The sequence below is a fragment of the Heterodontus francisci genome, chromosome 35, assembly GCF_036365525.1.
Source record: "Heterodontus francisci isolate sHetFra1 chromosome 35, sHetFra1.hap1, whole genome shotgun sequence".
NCBI lineage: Eukaryota > Metazoa > Chordata > Chondrichthyes > Heterodontiformes > Heterodontidae > Heterodontus > Heterodontus francisci.
Genome location: NC_090405.1, coordinates 36,804,681 through 36,827,564, shown reverse-complemented (window position 1 = coordinate 36,827,564; position 22,884 = coordinate 36,804,681). Strand labels below are relative to the sequence as shown.

The 22,884-nt window shown below is 42.4% G+C and overlaps 1 protein-coding gene across 1 annotated transcript in view; it reads right to left on the bottom strand.

Annotated features, from left to right (window-relative positions):
• Positions 1–918: 918 nt before the first annotated feature.
• ptpn9a (protein tyrosine phosphatase non-receptor type 9a) overlaps positions 919–22,884 on the bottom strand; it is a 227,005-nt gene continuing 205,039 nt past the window's right edge. Inside the window, exons 12-13 of the mRNA XM_068015349.1 lie at positions 18,250–18,457; positions 919–10,496 (exon numbers count right to left, since the gene is read on the bottom strand). Of these exons, the coding sequence (XP_067871450.1) occupies positions 10,306–10,496; positions 18,250–18,457 (399 nt within the window). The 3' untranslated portion in view covers positions 919–10,305. The remainder of the gene's footprint in view (positions 10,497–18,249; positions 18,458–22,884) is intronic.

Sequence of the window (22,884 nt, the reverse complement as noted above, 5' to 3'; positions counted from 1 at the left end):
AGGTCTTTTATCCTTGCTGCATTGACAGAGTTCCTACTTCTGCATTGTGATGTGTCCCATTTCATGCTTGGCCATTCACTGCACCAGCAATTCAGTACAAGTCAAACAGTGCAAGAGCAGATTTCATTACTCGTTGAACCAAGTGAATTGTTGAACATTAAAATACAAAACACACCCATCCTGTATGATGATAGTCAGAACATCATATCACTAAACTCCTGAATGGGATTTTCAGATTCTACAGTTAGAGAGGAGGAAAAAAATGTTTGGCAAAACTTTTATGTTTGTAGAAGGACATCAGCTAAAAGAGCTGTGGGTCAAGTTCATCATGACGCTTGCCTCGAATTGTGTGTTAAGAACAATAGTTTGTAAGATACATTCCAAAGAGAATGGTGCCCCCCCTTTAGTAAGTCAAAATATTTAAAATAGTTACTGTCAAACCAACAGTGGGTTGTATTAATGTTGTGAGTAAACAGTATCAGGGCAATATCAATACTCATGTACTGAATAAGTAATGTATCAACTCGCCAGTGAACAGAAACATGATGAAACCCACTTAAACACATACTCTTGAAAACAAATCTCACCAAAGGGGCACTTTTTATTACATCAGCAAAAGTTAAGAGGAGAGCAGATAGATGGACTCTAAATTGATGTGTTTTGATCAGATCAATAACGAAAAAATATTCCCATTGGCTGGTAAATTGACAACTAGATATTCAACAGAAGAATAAAGGAAGAGATTTAGGAAATTGTTTTTAATCCAGAGGTTGTTTGGACACAGAATGCCCAACCAGAAACAGTGGTGGAAAAAGAATCTATAATGCCCTTTACAATGGAAATAGATAAATACTCGGAAAATAAAAGTTTAAGAGGATATTGGGAATGAACAAAGGAATGAGACAAAATGGATAGCTCTTTCAGAGACATGATAGGCAGAACAGCCTACAGTTTTATTGGTCCTATCCCAGATCCTCTGTACAAATCATATACAGTGATAGTCTCAACCCTCACCCCTTGTAAATACCAGGGTATTTCACACAGATTATGATTTAAAAGTCCAGTTCTGCTGTTTGAAATGTCTTCATAATAACAACTGGCAAGTGTGAACTTTGGCAGAAAAGCTTACATTTTTTATTCGCACCTGCCCAGAGTTTTAAGTACAAAACAAGACAATTAGGATCTAGATGACTAAAGTTATACAAAAAAATTATCCACTATACCCTCAACCTGGGCAGAAATTTACGACAGGAAAAGTACAGTTTTGCTACAAACCCAGTGTGAATGTTAATTCTGGTTTCTGGTGATGCATCCCAGCATCACCTTCAGAGCATGTCACTGTAAGGTCTTTGTTCCGTACCTGCTTAATCACAGTTAATTCCAAGTGCTAATAAAATATAGAACATACTACTCCATTGAGCAAAGTGGCAGGAGCATATGGGCAGGTGAAGAGGCTCAAATGGTTACGATATCTAGACTATGCCCTGTTTATAAACCTCAAGAACCACTTAGTCACATATGGATTAATATCAGTAGAATCATGGAGTATGCTGCAGAATCACTCAAACGGCAGTTGGGTGCTATGGCAATTGGTCTGTAGGTTTCTTTGGAATGATGGGCTAGATGGTCTCCCAGATCTATCACCAACTTTGTGATTAAGCAGTATTTGTCCCATGTATCTGCTACAAACTCACCTAGTAATCAACTAAAAAGACTAAAGGCATGGCATTTTCTTACGATTGTCAGGTACTCATCCATATAGTTATCATGGATGTTATGTCTAACATACTTCAGATACTCAAACTCTGGGTCATGTGTTAGCATCACAGATTCACTCGGACACCCTCCAGCTACAGCTGCTGCCAGTTTTGCAATTTGGGAAATTTCTTCTAGCTGCCCCGAGCAGGCTTCCCTACAGTCGAGCCCCAAACAGCACTGGTGCCAAACCCTGTATGGTCAACCTCTCAGCTTGGAGGAAATATCAAGGAGAAAATGCCAAATGTAACCGCATGCAAACACACGCACGCACAGACATATTTTAAAAAAAAACTTGCATTTATATAGTGCTTTTCACAACCTCAGGAAGTCTCAAAGCGCTTTACAGCCAATTAAGTACTTTTTGATGTGTAGTCATTGTTGTAGTATTGGGAACACATTGGCCAATTTGTGCACAGCAAGGTCCGATAAATACCAAAGTGATAATGACCAGAGAATCTGTTTTGGTGATGTTGATGGAAGAATAAATGTTAGCCGGACACACAGACAGATACATAAACATGTACATCTATAAACTTAGAACAAAAAACAGGGAGACTTTTCCTAGACTATTTCGTGCATTATATGTAAGTGGTCCCTTCATATAACAAATGTGGATATCAAATTAAATGTTTCATTTTGTTACGTTATCAGTTTGATAACCAATGACTATCCTCCTCTATTGGGGGTGAGGGGGGATAAAAAGCTGGAGAAGCAGGGTTTTTTTAGGTTGAGTTGGCTCCAAGATAATACCACAGGTGATGGAGGATTAGAAGCAAGTTGATCCTGTATGGCAATCCAATGCCCAGGCCAGGAAAATGTGCAGTACTCCACTGCATAACTGAGCAGTCAGCCTGCATTATTGTTAGACCCATTACTGGGAGTTGGGATCATTTCTATTTGGCACTAAAGAATGTTACAAGCCAATGTCCTAAGGGTAGCTGGGTCTAACCTGAACAAGCAGTAGGGAGCATACAGAGTGTTCTGTGCTGGTTATCTGTGTGGTGCTGGCTGGTTAAATTCCAGTTAAAACCATGCAGCTTACTAGTCTCTCAGCTTTCATTCTTGCAAACTGTATCTAAATGGGATATATCCTTTCTTGACCATGCAAAGTCCTCCTCACTAACATATGGGGACTTGTGCCAAAATTGGGAGAGCTGTCTCACAGGCTAGTCAAGTAACAGCCTGAGTCATATTCACTGAATCATACCTTACAGCCAATATCCCAGACTCCTCCATCAGCATGCCTGAGAAGGTCCTCTCCCACCCGCAGGACAGACCCACCAGAGTTGGCAGCACAGCAGTAAACAGTCGGGAGGGAGTGGCCCTGGAGTCCTCAACATTGACTCCAACTCCATGAAATCTCATGGCGTCAGGTCAAATATGGGCCACCAAATGCCCTCCATCAGCTGGTGAATCAGTATTCCTCCATGTTGAACACTACTTGGAAGAAGCACTGAGGCTAGCAAGGGCACAGAATGTACTCTGGGTGGGGGATTTCAATGTCCATTAGCAAGAGTGGCTCGGTAGCACCACTACTGACCGAACTGGTCAAGTCCTGTATGACATATCTATCAGACTGGGCTTGCAACAGGTAGTGAGGGAACCAAGAAGGAAAAACCTACTTGACCTCACCTTCACCAATCTACCTGTTGTATCTAAAAACAAGAAATGCTGGAAATACTCAGCAGGTCTGGCAGCATTTGTGGAGAGAGAAGCAGAGTTAACGTTTCAGGTCAGTGACCCTTCATCACCTGTTGCATCTGTCCATGACAGTACTGATAGGAGTGTCCAATGCACAGTCTTTATGGAGACAAGCCCGGTCTTCACACTGAGGATACACTCCATCAACTTGTATGGCACGACCACTGTGCTAAATGGGATGGATTCAGATCTAGCAGCTCAAAATTGAGCATCTGTGAGGCACTGTGAGCCATCAGCAGCAGCAGAATTATATTCAACCACAATCTGTAATCTCTTGACCCAGCATACGACTCACTCTACCATTACCATTGAGCCAGGGGTTCAACCTGGTACAATGAGTGCAGGAGAACATGCCAGGAGCAGCACCAAGCATACCTAAAAATAAGGTGCCAACCTGGTGAAACTACAAAACATGCATGCTAAACTGTGGAAACAGCATGCAATAGACAGACCAACAGATCAGATCAAAGCTCTGCAGTCCTGCTACATTCAGTCATGAATGATGGTGGGAAGCTAAAGTAGAGGAGGAGGCGTCACAAACATCCCCACCCTCAATGATGGTCCCTAACAACATCCCAGTGACTTGTGCTCCAGAACTAGCTGCGCCCCTAGCCAAGCTGTTCCAGTGCAGCGACAACACTGGCATCTACACAACAATGTGGAAAATTGCCCAGATAGGTTCTGCCCACAAAAAGCAGGACAAATTAAGTCTGGCCAAATACCGTCCCAGCAGTCTACTCTCAATCATCAGCAAAGCGGTGGAAGGTGTCATTGACAGTGCTATCAGCAGCACTCACTCAGCAATAATCTGCTCACTGATGCTTAGTTTCGGTTCCACAAGGGGCACTCGGCTCCTGAACTCATTACAGTCTCGGTCCCAACATGGACAAAAGAGCTGAATTCCAGAGGAGAGGTGAGAACAACTGCTCTTGACATCAAGGTAGCATTTGACTGAGTATGTCATCAAGGAACCCTAGCAAAAATTGAAATCATCAGAATCGTGGGAAAACTCTCCACTGGTTGGAGTCATACATAACATAAAGGAAGATGGTTGTGGTTATTGGAGATGAATCATCTGAGCCCCAGAACAGCACTGCAGGAGTTCCTCAGGGCAGTGTCCTAGGCCCAACCATCTTCAGCTGCTTCATCAATGACCTGAAGGTCAGAAGTGGGGATGTTCGCAAGTCTGCAGGTAATGAAGCACTCCGTGCCCGCATGCAGTAAGCCCTGGATAACATTCAGGCTCAGGCTGATAAGTGGCAAGTAACATGTGGGCCACACAAATGCCAGACAATGAACATCTCCGGCTAGAGAGAAACAAACCATCTCCCCTTGATTTTGCTGAATCCCCACCATCAACTTCCTGGGGGGGGGGGGGGGGGGTGGTTGGTGGTGATGATCACCATTAACTAGAAATTTAACTAGACCAGCCACATAAATACTGTGGCTACAAGAGCAGGTCAGAGGCTGGGAATTCTGCAGTGAGTAACTCACCTCCTGACTCCCCAAAGCCTGCCTACCGACTACAAGACACAAGTCAGGAGTGTGATGAAATATTCTCCACTTGCCTGGATGAGTACAGCTCCAACAACACACAGGAAGCTCGCACCAGGGCAAAGCAGCCTGCTTGATTGGCACCCCATCCACTATCTTAAACATTCACTCCCTTCACCACCGATGCACAGAGGCAGCAGTGTGTACCATCTACGAGATGCACAAAAACTGATAACTTGAGATGTACATAATGGTCCACTGAGCAGCAACTTGCCAAGACTCCTTTGACAGCACTTTCCAAACCCATGACCTCTACCACCTAGAAGGACATGGACAGCATGGAAAGACCATCACCTGCAAGTTCCTCTCCAACCCACACACCATCCTGACTTGGAAATATATCACTGTCGTCAGGTCAAAAACCTGGTACTCCCCAACACCACCGAGTATTAGGGATGGGCAACAAATGCTGGTCTTACCAGTGATGCTCACATTCCATGAATGAATTAAAAAAGTTTTGATGAGGCAAAAAGTGTATTCTCCTATGGGACAATGGAAGCTCTATAGATTTCTAAGTAGTTTAGTTGGAAACATGAGGGTGATGAGTTTGTGCGTTAGACACCAGCTTATCAAACAAAAATGACTAGCTGGTGTCCACTATGGAGGTCTTTAGTCCAACACACAATACCTTTGGTCAATTTTAAGCACTGATCACAATCAATCAATCAGGTTAGCTTACTGTTAATTCAAACTGATGTTTCTCTGCTTGTATCTTTTCACCTTTACACCATCTCGTCTTAACACAGAAACTGTAACCACGAACTGCTCTCAAGTGTGAAGTGCATTATTCAGCAGTGCTTTAGAAAGCAAATCTGAAGAATCCTTCACACCATACAGCACCTATTGTAGCCAATTTTCAAAGATTTCTTTGTACATTGTATTGAGGGAAGTGCCAAATCCTTCATGATTTGTCTAGGGACTTCCTTCTGGACTAAGAGCTGGGTCATTCTGAACCGGTGGTTGGATACAGTTCAAACATCTAAACAAAACTGGCACAAAATTTAGCTTAATTCCATTAACAGATATGGTCTGAGATGTTAACGAGCAATTAGCCTAATAATAAAAAGCATCATCACACAATCATTGCTCAATTGATCCAGATTCCAAAGAATTGGAATAAAGTAATTATCAGCTTATACCATGAGGGAAGAGAACGGGTAGGAGCCTTTCTCCCCAGCCCGGTAACCATTTGTTCCATTCTCTTAGGCAGTCAGGTACCATTTTTCCACAAGCCCACACCAGTCAAGGTTTCAACTCATTGTTGTACAAATCAGGATTGATGCAGCGGCAGCAGTGGCGAGACCAAAACCAAAACTGACAATTTGAGATGTATACAATGGCCCACTGAGCACAACTAATCGTCAAGTAGTAGATGGATTCAGTGTCATCTATATCTCCCAATCTACACTGACCACTATCGCTGGCGAGGCCAAATTGGGCTGTTGGCCATTATGAACTAAAACATGATTTTCCCCTTACTCTTGTAAAACCTGTACAATTAAACTTTTCACAAGGTGGGTTTGATGATTTCACAAGTTGCTCTCAGTATTTGATCAACATCTGATGTGCATTGAATTCCAGATTTTTTTTATAAATAAAAAATAAGTAAGTACTGTATAGCAAGGACAGTTTTCACTCTCGGTGCTGCTGTCCACACAGTAATAACTTAGCTAGTAATTTCATCTCTTCACTTGTGCACTGAGCAAATTACCAAAGCTCAATCTTGGTAGAAAGAAGTAGCTTGACTCAAAAGAGAGAAACATTTGGAATAGCTTCCTGGGTAAGGTTGCAGAATTAAATACTGAGAGGCAGGAATGTCCAAGCTTTCAGTCTTTGAGGGCATGGAGTCTAGGGATCCCCATATAAGGTTTTAATCCCTGTTCCCATTCACTTGTATACACACGAGATACTAAGGATTTATTCAGCAACAAGGCAACAAAAAAAGCAGCCAGTTCCAAACTCCAAGCCAACAAGATTCAAACAAATCTGTGAAGAAATATAAGCACAAATACACAACCCCCCCTCAAACAAGTCATCTCGATATTGGCAGTATTAAGGGACTGCAGTTCGGGTACCCCTATATTAGGGGAGTTCATGATGTAGATTGATACTAAATGGGTGATTTTGAACTACTTCAGTATTATTTAAATGGTGAAAGATAGAAACAGTGGCAGGCCAAAGAGATTTAGGGGTCCATGTACACAGATCACTAAAATGCAATGGTCATGTTCAAAAAAAAAAATCAAAAAGACTAACAGAATGCTAGCCTTTATACGTAGAGGCCTAGAAAATAAAAGGGGAGGAGATTTTGCTACAGCTAAACAAAGTCCTGGTTAGATCACATCTTTAGTATCGTATACAGTTCTAGGCACTGCACCTTAGATAGGATATATTAGCCTTAGAAGGAGTGCAGCGCAGATTAACTAGAATATTACCAGGGCTTCAAGGGTTAAATTAGGACGAGATTCTACATAAACTAGGATTCTATTCTTTGGAATATAAAAAGTTAAGGGTAGATAGACAGACATCTTCTGCTCACGGGGGAGTCTACGTCAAGGAGCATAACCTTCAAAACAGAGCCTGGCCATTCAGCAGAGAAGTTAGGAAACACTTCCTCACATAAAAGGTGGAACTCTCTCCCACATAAAACAATAGACAGTAGCTCAATTAATAATTTTAAATCTGAGTTTGATAGATTTTTTACTAGCCAAGGGTATTAAGGGATATGGAACCAAGGTAGATAGATGGAGTTAGGATACAGATCAGACATGATCTCGCTGAACAGCAGCAGAACAGGCTAAAGGGGCTGAATAGCCTACTGTTCCTATGTTGAGGACGAGCTTGATGAGAATTGCCCTTTCTCACCTTTTTGCTTCTTCTGAGGATCTTACAGTTTCAACTGTTTATTGCAGAAATCTAAAATATTTTGCATTAGGAATTTGAGCTGAGGACAGGTTTACAACTTCTTTCTCAGATTCAATGTTTTCGAAAACGAATTACTAAAAATCCATCAAGTAAAAATTAAATCAGAACTTCTGTTTCTAAAGCCTCACTTGCAAGACTTAGGCACAACTTCTATCTTGGAGTATTCTTGAGTGCAAGAGTTACAAAAGCATAGTTTAGGTGGGAGTGTTGGCGAGTATGGTGCAGGCCTGTGCCTACAGTGTAAGTAATTGATAAATTAGTGTAGGACAACTCTCCATCAAAGGTGATTAGGACCCATTTTCTCTTCTGTTCACATGAAGAATCTCCATGGCATTGTCATATTAAGGCAGAGAATGATATTGAATATAGCTAATCCATTCCTTTTAACTACCTTGGCTTAGAGTCCACTAGTGAAATGAGTGCCTACAATTCTGAAAGTCATACCAGTTACTTGCTTCACTTCTGTCACACTGACCCCTTGTAATCCATCCACAAACTGTACGTGAATCACTGATACAAAAAGTGACGGCCAGGCCTATAAAGCTGTGGTGGCCTTTTTTGCAGAACCCACCCACCACATCTGAAAACCAAACTTCTCAAAGTCAAGCGTTTGCTCCATCGTTTGCAATAAAAACTAAACAGCAAAAATTGGATAATAAACATACAAGAAAATGCTCTGAGAGGTGTAAAGTACAAGGTAAAATGTTTGCAACAAATTTCAAAAGTATAGAAGTTTGGTCACTGTTGCAATACTTAACTCATTAAAAGGTACAGTGTAGTCAGTGAAACCACTTGTTAGTTCTCTAAAACTTATGTACAGCGACATCATTGAGCACTCCTACCTTGGAATTCATCCTGGATTCCCCTCACAGCCCGCCTATGGTGCAATTACTTCAAAACATCAGGAGCGTGCCACTTGCTGTTAGCTAATGATTATCTATGTGTAGGGTTGCATCAACCTGAAGGGTTACAAGTACTTGTCTCACAGAAATATCCAACTCACAAGGATTATTCCCACCTCTCCCCTCGGAAAGAAACGAAGAAATCCAAGATGTTATGGCTGCTGAGAGCAGTGATAATAATCAAAGATGACAGGAAAATGCCATCCATAATAATGGACCTCATGAATGATAAGAAAACTGGGCGGGTGCAGAAAATGATGGCCCAATAGTATACACATTTACACTTATTCAAATGCAGCACTTGTTCTATCCAGTGACATCATTAATGACATTAAGTCATGCCGTAACAATCCTATGATGTCACAGGAATTTGACAATTGACAAAAGTCCTGATGGCACTGGCGGTTTTGAGATAAACCAGATCAGATGGCTAATTCAGCTCAGTGTATATGGAGAACCTGTGTCAAGGGTTAACTGAGGCAGTGACAAGCAACAGGATTTTGCCCAGCTGTGTTAGACTCCTCTGCTCTCAAGTGCAGCTCAAGGGAAGCCTTTGGGAGAAAAGGGTAGCTGCAGCTTTTCAAAACAGACCTCTAGGTTGGGTCATCATTATGGTCTAATCATCCCTAATTAAACCAAACCCAACAGAGAAAGAGACAGCAAAAGGGAAGAAAAAGAAAAGTTGTTCCCCTGAGAGAAAGGTTTAGCTTCGAATAATACTTTGGCTGCAAGTACTGTACAGCCCCGACTCGGAATAAAAGACAAGAAGGCACAAAGAGTAAACTCATCTCACAGGCACGGACATCAGTGACAAATACACAGCTCAGCTGACGACGTCTTGCTCTCCAGCTCATCTTGTGAATGACGCTGACGTGGGAACGGCCTCTGGGGTAGAGTGTCCATGTGGCATTCCCAATGGTAATCTTGGCCCGAGGTAACAGAAGTACAACACGGTGCTTTCTGCCATCCCTCAGATGATGCTTGAGGTAATTTTTTTTGTTTTTTATGTATGTCATAAACAAGTTTTTTTTCAGAAAAGAAAAAAGTCTGGTCCATACAACACGTTACAGAATTCAATTTGGAGCCACATGGTGCCTAAAGATTGTGGTTTCAGTCTCAGCAAAAATTATCGCCTTCATTTCTCATTGGCCATTCATGTCTCCTGTACCGTAGATTTTATTTCTAATGCTACATTATTGGAATAAATGGATTGTAACATATTTTCTTCAGGGAAAGTCTATATGCTCCATGAAGATGGCTACTGGTACAATGGCATTAAACCATTGTAAAATAAGTTCTATCCAAGTAGTTAAGGCTAGTACTAATTCTAGGATCTTGTACAATCACAAAATGTGGACGTCTACAGATGTACTAGGAATATATTAGTAGAGCTCATCTGCATGTGTGCAGAAGTGGTATATGATCTACGTGGGAGAGAGGGGAAGGGGAGGGGAAGATTCTCTCGTTAATGATTGGCTGACAGTAGGTTTTGCCTCTGAGCATGCTCGATAATCGCTGTGTAACAGAAGTAGTACTGATCAGGAGTCTGGATGCTGAAGGCTCGTTGCGTTCGCATCCTTCGGACGGTTTGGTATATGTTGAGAGTACCCACATCTTCCAGCTGAGAAAGGCATATATCCAGAGTACACAGCGTGCCTGGAGAGTAAAAGTAAGGATCGTAAGTACAGGGACTGAGCAGAACAACAAATCAAACAAGCTACAGTTAGCTATTGTCATGGAATTTAGCAGAAGTTTACATTTATTCAGAGAGAACTTTCATCAAATAAAGCTTATATGAATAATCAATTACACAGCAAGCTGCAACAATATATCTTTGATATTTATCACAACCTTTAACCTACAGGTCTAAATTGGGTACCATACTCAAGTCTGGATAGTCTCCTGTGATTACTGCACCTAGATATGGATACTCTTCCATGATTACTATACCCAATAAACCCAAAAGTCATGGAAAGGGTCGATGACGATAGTATGATTCTTGTTGTGTATATGGAATTTCAAAAGGCATGCGAGAAAGCACTACATAATAGACTTGTTAGCAAAATTCAAGTCCATGGGATTATAGGGACAGTGGCAGCATGCATACAAAATTGGGTAAGGGACGGAAAGCAGACAGTAGTGGTGAATACTTCTCTCCAGTCTGAAAAACAAGCATACAGTGGTGTTCTCCAGGGTTCGGTATTAGTTTCACTAATAACCTGGACTTGTGTATATAGGGCATAATTTCAAAGTTTGCAGATGATATGAAACTTGGAAATGTAGTTAAACAATGAGAAGGACAGTAACAGATTCAGGAGGACATAGACTGGTGAAATGGACAGACCCTCGGCAGATGAAATTTAATGCAAAGAAGTGTGAAGTGATATATTTTAGTAAGAAGAATGACGAGAGGCAATATAAACTGAATGGTACAATTGTAAAGGGGGTGCAGGAACAGAGAAACCTGTCAGTGTATGCGCACAGATCTTTGAATGTAGCAGGACAAGTTGAGAAGGCTGTGGGAAAACAAGTGTATGGGTTCCTTGGCTTTAGGAATAGAGGAATAGAGTAGAAAAGTAACTGCTATAAAACACTGGTTAGACCTCAGCTGGAGTAGTGTGTTCAAGTTTGGGCACTACACCTTAATAATTATGTCAAGGCCTTAGAAAGCTTGCAGAGTAGATTTACTAGAATACCACCAGGGATGAGGGACTTCAATTATGTGGAAAACACAGAGGAGCTGGAATTTTTTAGAGCAGAGGTTAACAGGAAATTTGATAGAGGCATTCAGAATCATGAATGGTTCTGACAGAGTAAATAAGGACAAATTGTTTCCAGTGGCAGAAGGGTGGGTAACCAGAGGATACAGATTTAAAGTGATTGAAAAGTGAATCAGAGGCAGCATGAGGAAAGATTTTTTCAAGCAGCGAGTAATGATCTGGAATGCACTGTCTGAAAAGGGTAATGGAAGCAGATTCAATAATAGCTTTCAAAGGAGAATTGGATAAATACTTCAAGGGAAAATATTTATGGGAAAAGAGCAGGGGAGTGGGTTTTATAGGTAAAGGTATGGAGTGCAAAGGCCAGGAAGATTTATGCTAAACTTATATAAGGCTCAATCCCAGCTGAAGTACTGTAACCAATTCTGGGCACAACACTGAGAAGTGGGTGGGGGCTTTGGAGAGGGTACAGCAGAGATCTGCTGGAATGGTTCCAGGGATGATTACAACTACGTAGATAGAGTGGAGAAGCAGGGTTATTCTGCTTAAAGCAGAGAAGGCTAGGAGGAGATTTGAATAGAGGTGTTCCAAGTCATGAAGGGTTTAGATAGAGTAGATAAAGAGAAACTGTTTCCAATGACTGAAGGGTCAATAACCAGAGGGCACAGATTTATGGAAATTAGCAGAAAAACCAGAGACAACAGAGAAATTTTTTTACGCAATGAGTGGTTAGGATTTAGAACGCACCACCTGATAGGGTGGTGGATAAAGATTCAGTAATATCTTTCAAAAGGGAACTGGATAAATACTTGAAGGACAGGAAATTTCAAGGATATGGGGAAGGAATGAGAGAGTGGGACTAACTGGATTGCTCTTTGAAGGATCTGGTGTAAATGTGATGGGCTGAAAGGCCTCCTGTGCTATATAATTTTATGATTCTTAAATTTGTGTATTCTTGTGTTCTCCCTGTAGTGAGCACAATGTATTCTTCTCTGGTTACTGTGCCCAGTACACTGAGCTTTATGTGTTGTCCAAGATAATGCAAATACGTGTCTTCTACTTTGCCTAATTATCCAAATCTCAACATACTTTCCCCTCTTTCCCAATTTCCATGCACAGGTACCCTGATTTGGAGTCATTTGTGTGCCCGTTGTCAGTTATGACTCGGTAGATAAGCTCAGTCCAGGATGTGGTGGTGAGCATGTTTGATTCACGTATGCAGGGAGGTGCGGACTCGGTGCAGCTTTGATTTCACAGGCGCCTGTACGTTGCCCGAGCTGCCATTCTTCACTCCTCATGAGCCTATACAATGGGTGCCTTGGAGGGGAACATGGAGAAAGAGCACAAGGAGGAGAAAACAATGGGAAAAATATCAGGAATATTTACCAGGCAAAATGGAAGGGATTGGGTCATACAGTGAAGCACACTATCTTTTTGCCTTTTATATCAAGATTTAATTCTAGCCCAGATTGATACAATGAAAGGGCTTTTCTTGGCCCTCGTGAAAATGCGCCCTCCTGTGGAATACGTCTATGTTGGCATTGATGCCCTTTCACAGTTCAATGGCACCCACAGTCTTGGTTCACTTCTGAAGAATGGCCATTTGTCTGCTACTACAGAGATCTTTATTTAACGTATGTGTAACCTAAACTCAGTTCCAAGTGGGTACATTTTCCCAGCACAAAACTTTGCACAGCTCAGTGCAGGTTACTCAAAGAAGCCACAGGAAGTGTAGAGAGTAAGGAGAGTAGAATTAGAGCAGTTGGCACAGGCACAGGCCTGGAGGGCTGAATGATCTGTTTCTGTCCTGTAACTTGCTACAATTTGATGAAGCCAAGAAGCTCCCAGGACCAGCACTTGACTCTTGAGTTAATGAATCTTAGCTGGCGTAGCAATTGGGCAATACGACATGACACGGTGTCCGAGCTAGGGAAAAGTTAGACTTGCATTTATATAGCGCCTTTCATGACCTCAGGATGTCCCAATGTGCTTTACAGCTATTACAGTAGTGTGGCTAGACTTCAAAAGGTAAGTAGAAAACATGGCAGCTAATTTGTACACAGCAAGCTTCCACATAGAGTAATATGATAATGAGCAGATAATCTATTTCTCTGATGTTAATTGAGGAATAAATATTGGCCAAGACACTAGGGAGAACTCCCCTGCTTTTCTTTAAAATAGTGCCATGGGATCTTTGCATCTACCTGAGAGGGCAGATGAAGCCTAGACTTAATGTATCATCTGAAAGACGGCACCTCCAACAGTGCAATGCTCCTTCAGTACTGCGATGGATTTTTCTACAGCCTAGATTTCTGTGCTCAAGTCTCTGGAGTGAGACTTGAACCAATAACCTTGTGACTCAGAGATAAGAATGCTACCCACTGAGCCACAGCTGACACACCAGGTTTGACGAACTGGGGTTTGAAAATAAAATGGTTTTTATGCTTGATCACAATCCACTGACAGCCGATAAAAGTGCACACTAAGGTCGGGAAGTGGTGCCATCAGACTTGGCTATGATGTCTTCTCTCAGTCAAACTGCCTGCCAACATTCACTGCCTTGGGGTTGCAGGAATGATGGTCAATTTGGCAATGTACTGGCACCAGTGTAAATGTGACTGGTCACGAGCTGGTCTCTGCAGGAATATAGGAGGAAGATTAGTAAATAGAAAAGTTAATACCAGTTTAGTGGAGAAGGGGTTAGACCGATGCTTTTCTGAGATTGGGGTGAATACTCACCCGTAGGGAAGGAAGAGGGGCATTTGAAGGTGGCATGAACTGTACTTGACTTGCAACTGACTGCTGCCAAGACAAAGTGCCCTAAGCCAGAAAGTTTTCTGATCAGCACCAAAAAGTAGAGTAAAAAAATTCAAAAATGAAAAGGAATTTCTGTAAATACAGGTAAATAAGACACAATAAAAGGATAAGAAACTAAAATAAAAACTTCTTATTCCCCATGCAGCAAGTTCCTGATCCCAGTTTATGGGAAATGCAAAAGGAGCATTTATTATAAAGAAAACCCAGGGGGAAATGAGGAGCTTTTTTTTCTTACACAGTGAGTTATGATCTGGAATGCACTGCCTGAAAGGGTGGTAGAGGCAGATTCAATAGGGACTTTCCAAAGGGAATTAGGTATATACTTGAAAAGGAGAAATCGACAGGGCTATGGGGAAAGTGCACAGGAGTTGGACTAATTGGATAGCTCTTTCAAAGATCTGGCACAGGCACAATGGGCTGAATGACCTCCTTTTGTGCTGTATGATTCCAAAACACAAAGGCCTTAACCTGGATCATTCTGCTGTATCCCCCAGCATATGGTCAGGCAGCAGAACAGTAGAGGATACCCATCTATCCTAGATCAGGTAGGAAGGACAACATTTTTAAAACAAATCTTAAAGACTTTTTCAAAGTAAAGGAACAAACCGATAGAAACATTACTTTCAGAAGGTAGCAAGCTAGCAGGATACTGTCGACAGAAAGAACAGCTGCTTACAAATTATAATCAAGCATTTATTGTTCAGGATTTGTACCCATTATATTAAAAGTGCAGACTCCATTGTTTTGTGTACTAAGAAATTTCTTTTGCTCACGACAGGGCTCTTTACAGAAGTTGCATACTTGACTGGGTTAATCAGACACATAGTGGAGTAAAACCAGAGAAAGGGAACCCTTAAATAAGCCCAATTACCGTCACAATAAATCTTTCAGAGTCACATCCTATAGTATTACTGTGTGTACTTAAGTCACATCCTATAGTAACACTGACTGTATATAGCAGTCTCATCCTATACATCCGCACACATCCAACACAGTGGATTCTTAAGTGCCCTCTGAAGTGGCCTGGCAAGTCACTCAGTCCTAGGATGATACCAGAACTGAGAGGTTCTATCAGGAAAGACTGAACAGGCTGGAGCTCCTTCCTCTGGAAAAGTGAAGGCTAGAAGGTGACCTGATAGAGGTCTTTAAAATTATGAAGGAATTTAATAGGTAAGAAGTAGAGAAGATATGTCCACTTGTGGGGGGAGTCCGAAACTAGGAGGCCATAAATATGAGTGTCACTATTAAATCCAATAGGAAACTCTTTATCCAGTGAGTGGTGAGAATGTGGAACTCACTAACACATGCAGTAACTGAAATGAATTGCATAGGGCACTGGTTTAAGATGATTGGCAAAAGGACCAGAGACACCATGAGGAAAAACTTTTTATGCAATGAGTAATTAGAATCTGGAGTGCACAGTCTGAAAGGGTGCTGGATACAGATTCAATAATAGCTTTCAAAAGGGAATTAGATAAATACTTGAAGGAGAGGAAATTTTAGAGATATGGGGAAACAGCTGGGGAATGGGACTAACGGGATTGATCTTCAAAAGAGTCAGCGCAGATTCGATGGGTTGAATGGCCTCCTTCTGCGCTATGACTCAAAATGCGATTAAGAGGAAGCTACATTAGTACACGGGGGAGAAAGTAGTAGAAAGATATGTTGATGGGGCGAGATGAAGCAGGGCAGTAGAAGGATCGTATGGAGCATAAACACCGACATAGACCAGATGGGCCAAATGGCCTGTTTCTGTACTAATATTATGTAATTCTAAGCAGTTACACTGAATGCACACGTCGTATAAATCAAGGTACAAAAGTATGTTTAGCCTTAGCCAATCACTGCAGTTGACGATCTGCAGCTTTACCACTAGGTAGCACCAAATACCAAAGCAGCAGAAAGTTTCTAAGCTGTTCGTGATGCAGTCTGTCAGAACTGATTTGGAACAAAAATATCAAGACAGCAAAACCATGGCATCAGTGAAGAAATTACAAGGTATCAGATAGCAGACTAGTAGCATACACTGCCAGAATCTCAGCTTGAATGTGGAGCAAAACACAACTGTAGATGCTCAAAGTAATTTTTGCAACTGGAAACAACAGCTCCAATGAAATCATGGTCTCCGGTATCTTAACTGATTAGTTAAAAAAAAAAATCATTTACGGGATGTGGGTGTCACCAGCACAGCCAAAAATTATTGGCAATCTCTAATTTCCTGAGAAGGGGGTGTTGAATTGTCTTCTTGAACTGCTGCAGCCCATGTGGTATGGGTATTCCCACTGTGCTATTAGGAAGGGAGCTCTAGGATTTTGACTCATCGATGATGTAGGAATGGGGATATATTTCCAAGTCAGGATGGTGTGCAACTTGGAGAGGAATTTGGAGGTGGTGGTGTTTCCATGAACTTGCTACTCTTATCCTTCTAGGTGGTAGAGGTCGGGGTTTGGGCGGCACAGTGGCGCAGTGGTTAGCACTGCAGCCTCACAGCTGCAGGGACCCGGGTTCGATTCTGGGTACTGCCTGTGTGGAGTTTGCAAGTTCTCCCTGTGTCTGTGTGGGTTTTCTCCGGGTGCTCCGGTTTCCTCCCACAAGCCAAAGACTTGCAGGTTGGTAGGTAAATTGGCCATTATAAATTGTCACTAGTATAGGTAGGTGGTAGGGAAATATAGGGAAGGTGGGGATGTTTGGTAGGAATATGGGATTAGTGTAGGATTAGTATAAATGGGTGGTTGATGGTCGGCACAGACTCGGTGGGCCGAAGGGCCTGTTTCAGTGCTGTATCTCTAATCTAATCTAATCTAAGCCTTGGAGAGTTGCTTCAGTGCATCTTATCAATGCATCACACTGCTGCTGTTGGTGGAGGGAATGAATGTTTAAGGTTGTGAATGGAGTGCCAATCAAGCAGGCTGCTTTGTCCAGGATGGTGTGGAGCTTCCTCAGTGTTGTTGGAGCTGCAGTTATCACTCCTGATTTATGCCTTATAGATGGTGGACAAGTTTTTGAGGAGTCAGGAGATGAGTCACCCGCCATAGAGTTCCCAGCCACTGATTTGCGCTTGTAGCCACAGTGTTTAGATTCAATTATCAGAAAGTCGAGAAGCATGGGGAAGAGATTACATAATAAAAGCTGGGGAGGGGGCATTTCAACAACTGGTAAATTAACTAATACAAGAGGGCAGCTCTCACACTTGACCACATTCAGAATACAGGAATCATGGAAATTGGTGACAGATGGATCAGAAAGATCAGAATGGAGTCGGGAAGATAACTTGGATGATCCTCAAGATAAAAAATACCCACAGCATAAACATATCCAGTGTATGTTTGTTTACAAGGCAATGATCAAGAGCACAGATTTGTATGACCCGACAGATTGTTACAGATGTGCACATGTTCCCCTGGAACTGTTTTTGAACACAGTTTTATTCTTAGCAACTTTTTTTGCACTGCAGACTCCTGACACGGGAGGGCATTAACACAAGAGTCAATTGCTTTCCACAATATCAATGCTGGCTAAGTTTACTCAGAAAAATTATGTACTTTTTTTTCAAAGAAAAACTCACTTTGCAAAAAGTTGTCCCTTTCTCAGAGCTGAAAGTAATATTAGGAATTTACACTAGAGGACAGCAGCAATATTAAATTTAACAAGTCTTATCACACCAATAATTGCCATCTCTGTTCAGTTAATGTTGCACTGGGGATGTGGAGCAGCTGGAAAGTTTTATAGCTTTTCTTGTACTGTACAAAAATAGCACAATGAGATGTGCAACATCTGTCTTGGAGATGCAAATTATTGGTACATTTAGGCATGTCTCTTCTCTGTCCCTTCCTCCCCATCATACAGCATGACTTAGATTTTCTATACTATACCAGTTCTCCCAATGCCGGCACTGCAGTGCACGACTATGGGTGGTCCCCCAGGGTGTCCCTTCCACTTGTTGCCCATGTTCTGGAGAGAGAGGCCTTGCTGCTGTCGAACAGCTGACCGAAAGTCAATGAGAGCTGTCGCCGAAGACGGGACACCATAATCTGGCCAGCTCAGGTACTGGAAGTGAATCACCTGGCGTTTCTCGTAGGTCTGTGACAGAAAAGAAAATTAACATAAGCGCAGTCTTTCACTTCAGTCATTTACGTTTTTCCCATCACCACCCATAGCTTGCGTGTGCATGAGATGCTGCTCACTTTCCAAGACAATGGGAAAGCAACTAACTCACTGATCTTTGCTGATGCCCCTAAAGTTGGCAAACAGGTAGGTGTGACTTGCCCTCCAATCACTGTACCTTGATCGAGAAGCTCACAATCACTACCTGGTGGAAACGGCAGGAGTGGCAGCTTCCTGTGCATGGCAGACTAGTGCTTGCATAAGCTTGAGCTCCTCTTGTACCCCAAATGCTGGCTGACTTAGGGATCATTAGTAATTAACAGTTAGCAGGATGCTTGCCAACCCTTATGTGACTGCAACAAATGCCAAAGTCATTGCGAGCATTACCTCGAGAGAAAAAACAGGGCACTGCATGCCAGATAGCCTTTTTTTTTATTCGTTCATGGGATGTGAGCGTCATTGGCAAAGCCAGCATTTGTTGTCCATCCCGGATTGTCCTTGGGAAGGTGGTAGTGAGCCTGACATCAGTGTCAGAAAACTGCTGGAATCTATTATTAAGTCTTAGCAATGCACTTAGAAAATCATAGTATGATCTGACAAAGTCAACATTTTTTTTTTTGAGAGATACAGCACTGAAACAGGCCCTTCGGCCCACCGAGTCTGTGCTGACCATCAACCACCCATTTATGCTAATCCTACATTAATCCCATATTCCCTACCACATTCCCACCTTCCTTCAATTCTCCTACCACCTACCTATAGTAGGGGCAATTTACAATAGCCAATTTACCGATCAACCAGCAAGTCTTTGGCTGTGGGAGGAAACTGGAGCACCCAGCGGAAACCCACGCGGTCACAGGCAGAACTTGCAAACTCCGCACAGGCAATATCCAGAATCGAACCCGGGTCGCTGGAGCTGTGAGGCTGTGGTGCTAACCACTGCGCCAGTCTTTACAAAAGGGAAATCATGTTTGACAAATTTATTGGAGTTTTTTGAGAATGTAACTAGTAGGGTAGATAAAGGGGAACCAGTAGATGTAGTATTCTTGTATTTCCGAAGGGTATTCGATCAGGTGTCACACAAAAGGTTAATATGCAAGATAAGGGCTCATGGAGTTGGGGATAATATATTAGCATGGATACAGGATGGGTTAACGAACAGGAAGCAGAAAGTAGGGATAAAAGGGGCATTTTGAAGTTGGCAGGCTGTAACTGGTGGAGTACCGTAAGGATCAGTGCTGGGGCCTCAGCTGTTTACACCCTATATTAATGACTTAGACAGAGATTGAGAGTAATGTATCTAAGTTTGCTGATGATACAAAGCTAGGTGAGAATGTAAGCTGTGAGGAGGACACAAACCGGGTGCTCCGGTTTCCTCCCACAGCCAAAGACTTGCAGGCTGATAGGTAAATTGGCCATTGTAAATTGCCCCTAGTGTAGGTAATTGGTAGGAGAATTGAGGGAAGGTGGGAATGTGGGATTAATGTAGGATTAGTATAAATGGGTGGTTGATGGTCAGTACAGACTCAGTGGGCCGAAGGGCCTGTTTCTCTATGACATGGAAAACCCCCTACTCCTCTTCGAACAGTGTCCTTGGATCTTTGACATTCCTTGGAAAAGACAGCAGCAGTGTAACGTCTCATCTAAAAAATGGCACTTCAGGAAAGATATACTGGCCATGAAGGGGGTGCAGCATGGATTCACCAGAATGATACTAGGACTTAAAAAATTAGGAGGATAAGTTGCAATAACATGGTTTTTATTGCTTTGAGTTTAACAGGATGAGGGTTGATCTAATCCAAGTGTTTAAAATAATAAATAATAAAAAGGGTAGATGTGGCAATCCAGCACAAGCGGGCATAGCCTTAAAATTAGAGCTAGGCCAGTTAGTAGTGAAATCAGTAAACACGTCTTTACACAAATGTAGAGGAAATCTTCAACTCGGACGCCCAAAAAACTGTGGATGATGGGTCAATTGAAATTCCAAGACTGATGTTTGCTCGATAGGGGTGTTAAGGGATAAGAAGCAAAGTCGGGTAAATGGGGTTGAGGTAGTGGTCAGCCACGATCGAATTGAGGGGCTGAATGGCCAACTTTCTGTTCATATTTACCTTGATTAAGTGATAATCATTGAATGTGGCTTGAACCCAAAACCTGTCAGCTCACAAAGTGAGTGCGCTAACACTGAGCCAAACTCTCACAAGAGAAGTTGTAAGTTGGAAAGTTCAACTTAAAACCCTTCAGTCGGTGCCGCTTCCCCCATTTCTTGGTTGGTTAGCTATATTACTCATTATGGAGGCATGCAGATAAGGAAGGTTGCAAGTTTGACCCTCAGTCAGTGTCAGTCAGTCATTAGCCAGGGTTGCAGTATGGGTATGTCTGAAGTGCACGTCAGTACGTTGGGAGGAGACAGTATCAGGCTTAAGTACAGTACAACTATTTACACTGTTGAATAGCCTGCTAGCACTCACTGTCTAGATGTTCAGAGGATGAACTGGCAATGGGCAAGGAAGCAAAGGGTGCACGGCAGTCAGGGGACAATATCCAGCATGAGATAGGGAAGGATTGGGAGGCAAGGGGGGGGGGGGGGGTGGGGGTGTGGAGATAGGTGGTGAGGAACAAGTCTAGGAACCAAACACTCCAGCATGCTGACAGTTTCTACTGTTTGAATGAAGCCCAGAGATCATGTTACAGCGACTCCTCACAACTCAATTTCCTAAAATCGTGGAGTTTTCATCATTTTACGAATCTGCTGAATAAGGCACACCAACCAACACAACCTGACAGACTGTTCATGCTGAGATTGCTGCATTCAATAAACGATTAAACCACTAGTCAAAAACCTGGATCCAGAGGACGCTCTTCTTGGCTCACTTCAATCAGCTGCAGTTGCATAATATCTAATGCATTCAGTAAGCTTAAACATCGACCTCTCTGGAACTGGCTGCAGTCATAAGAACATAAGAAAATAGCAGCAGGAGTAGGCCTTCAGCTTGCTTCACCATTCAATAAAATCATGGCTGATCTGCTACATTGACACCTATTTCCCTCACTATGCCCACTGTCCCATTGGATCTGTTTTAAACCATATTGGATTGTACCCATGGAGATTGTGGCCGATTCATTCCTCCCCTCCTTTCAAGTGAGGACTCCTGTTATGGTAGTGTTGCAGATACCAGCTTCTTTTACTTGACCGCACGGTGCCAGCTGTTGTGTGTTGGACAAGGCAATCACTGTTAATAAGCTATTCACACCACTTAATCCGATTCCCACCCAGGCACTTCACACAAGGAGTCATTGGGTGATGTTCTGGAATGGGAACTATGGCCAGTGTTCACACTTCCCATATCTTGGGGTTCTTCAGAACCCTGACAGCCACTTAGCTGGAATAAATGATAACTCAGCAGACCAGGGATTTTGGAGCTTTCTGGCACAGTTTTATGATTAGCAGCATACTTACCTACTGAGCCATCACAGGAACAAAGCCAAAGCCAGTCTTGTGGCAGGAGATCTCAGGACCAGTGGCACACTTAAACATCAATCCTATGCATCATTTTATAATGGAAAACACTCAGCTTTCAAAACAATGAAAAACTAGTACTGATCGTCTGGGGTGAAAGAGCATTGCTAATGTCTTAATTCAGCAAGACCCCAATGGTCATATATGCAGTCAATTGTCCTAATCTCCTTCCAGTATACAGAAGGAATATCATAAGGATAGACAGATTCTCCCAAACCTAGACCAACTGGAAGACAAGAGCAGAAGACATATAGGAACCCCATCATCTCCCATGTTCCCCTCCAAGTCACACACCCTCTTGACCTGGCCAAAATTCTGGAGCTCTCTCCCGAACAGCAGTGTGGAAGCTCCTTCACCATATGGACTGCAGTGGTTTAAGAAGGAGCTCATCACCACCTTCTCAAAGATCAATAGAGCTGGGCAATAAATGCTGGCCTTGCTAGCAACGCTCAAATCTCAATAATGATCATTTTTTTAAATACCCAACATACATACATGCACACATACTTATCATGAACTCTGGAGGAAATCAGTAAAGACAATTGAAGAAAAGGTTACAACGATGACTCATGGCGATAAATGTTCACACCGAACCAGAGAAATGGTAAATAACATCCTAAATAACTAAACATGCCTACATGAAATACAAAATCAAAAGAATCATTGCAGATGCTGCAAATCTGCAAATTCGCAAGTCAGGCAGCATCATTCTGATGACAGATCATCGACCTGAAATTATAACTGTTTCTCTCTCCACAGATGCTGCCAGATCTGAGTATTTCCAGCATTTTCTGTTTTTATGCCTACATGAAAGCAAGGAAAGTCTCCGCTTGCTAATATTCTAGCTACAAGGGCAAGATTTTCTGATACATAGCTCAATGTC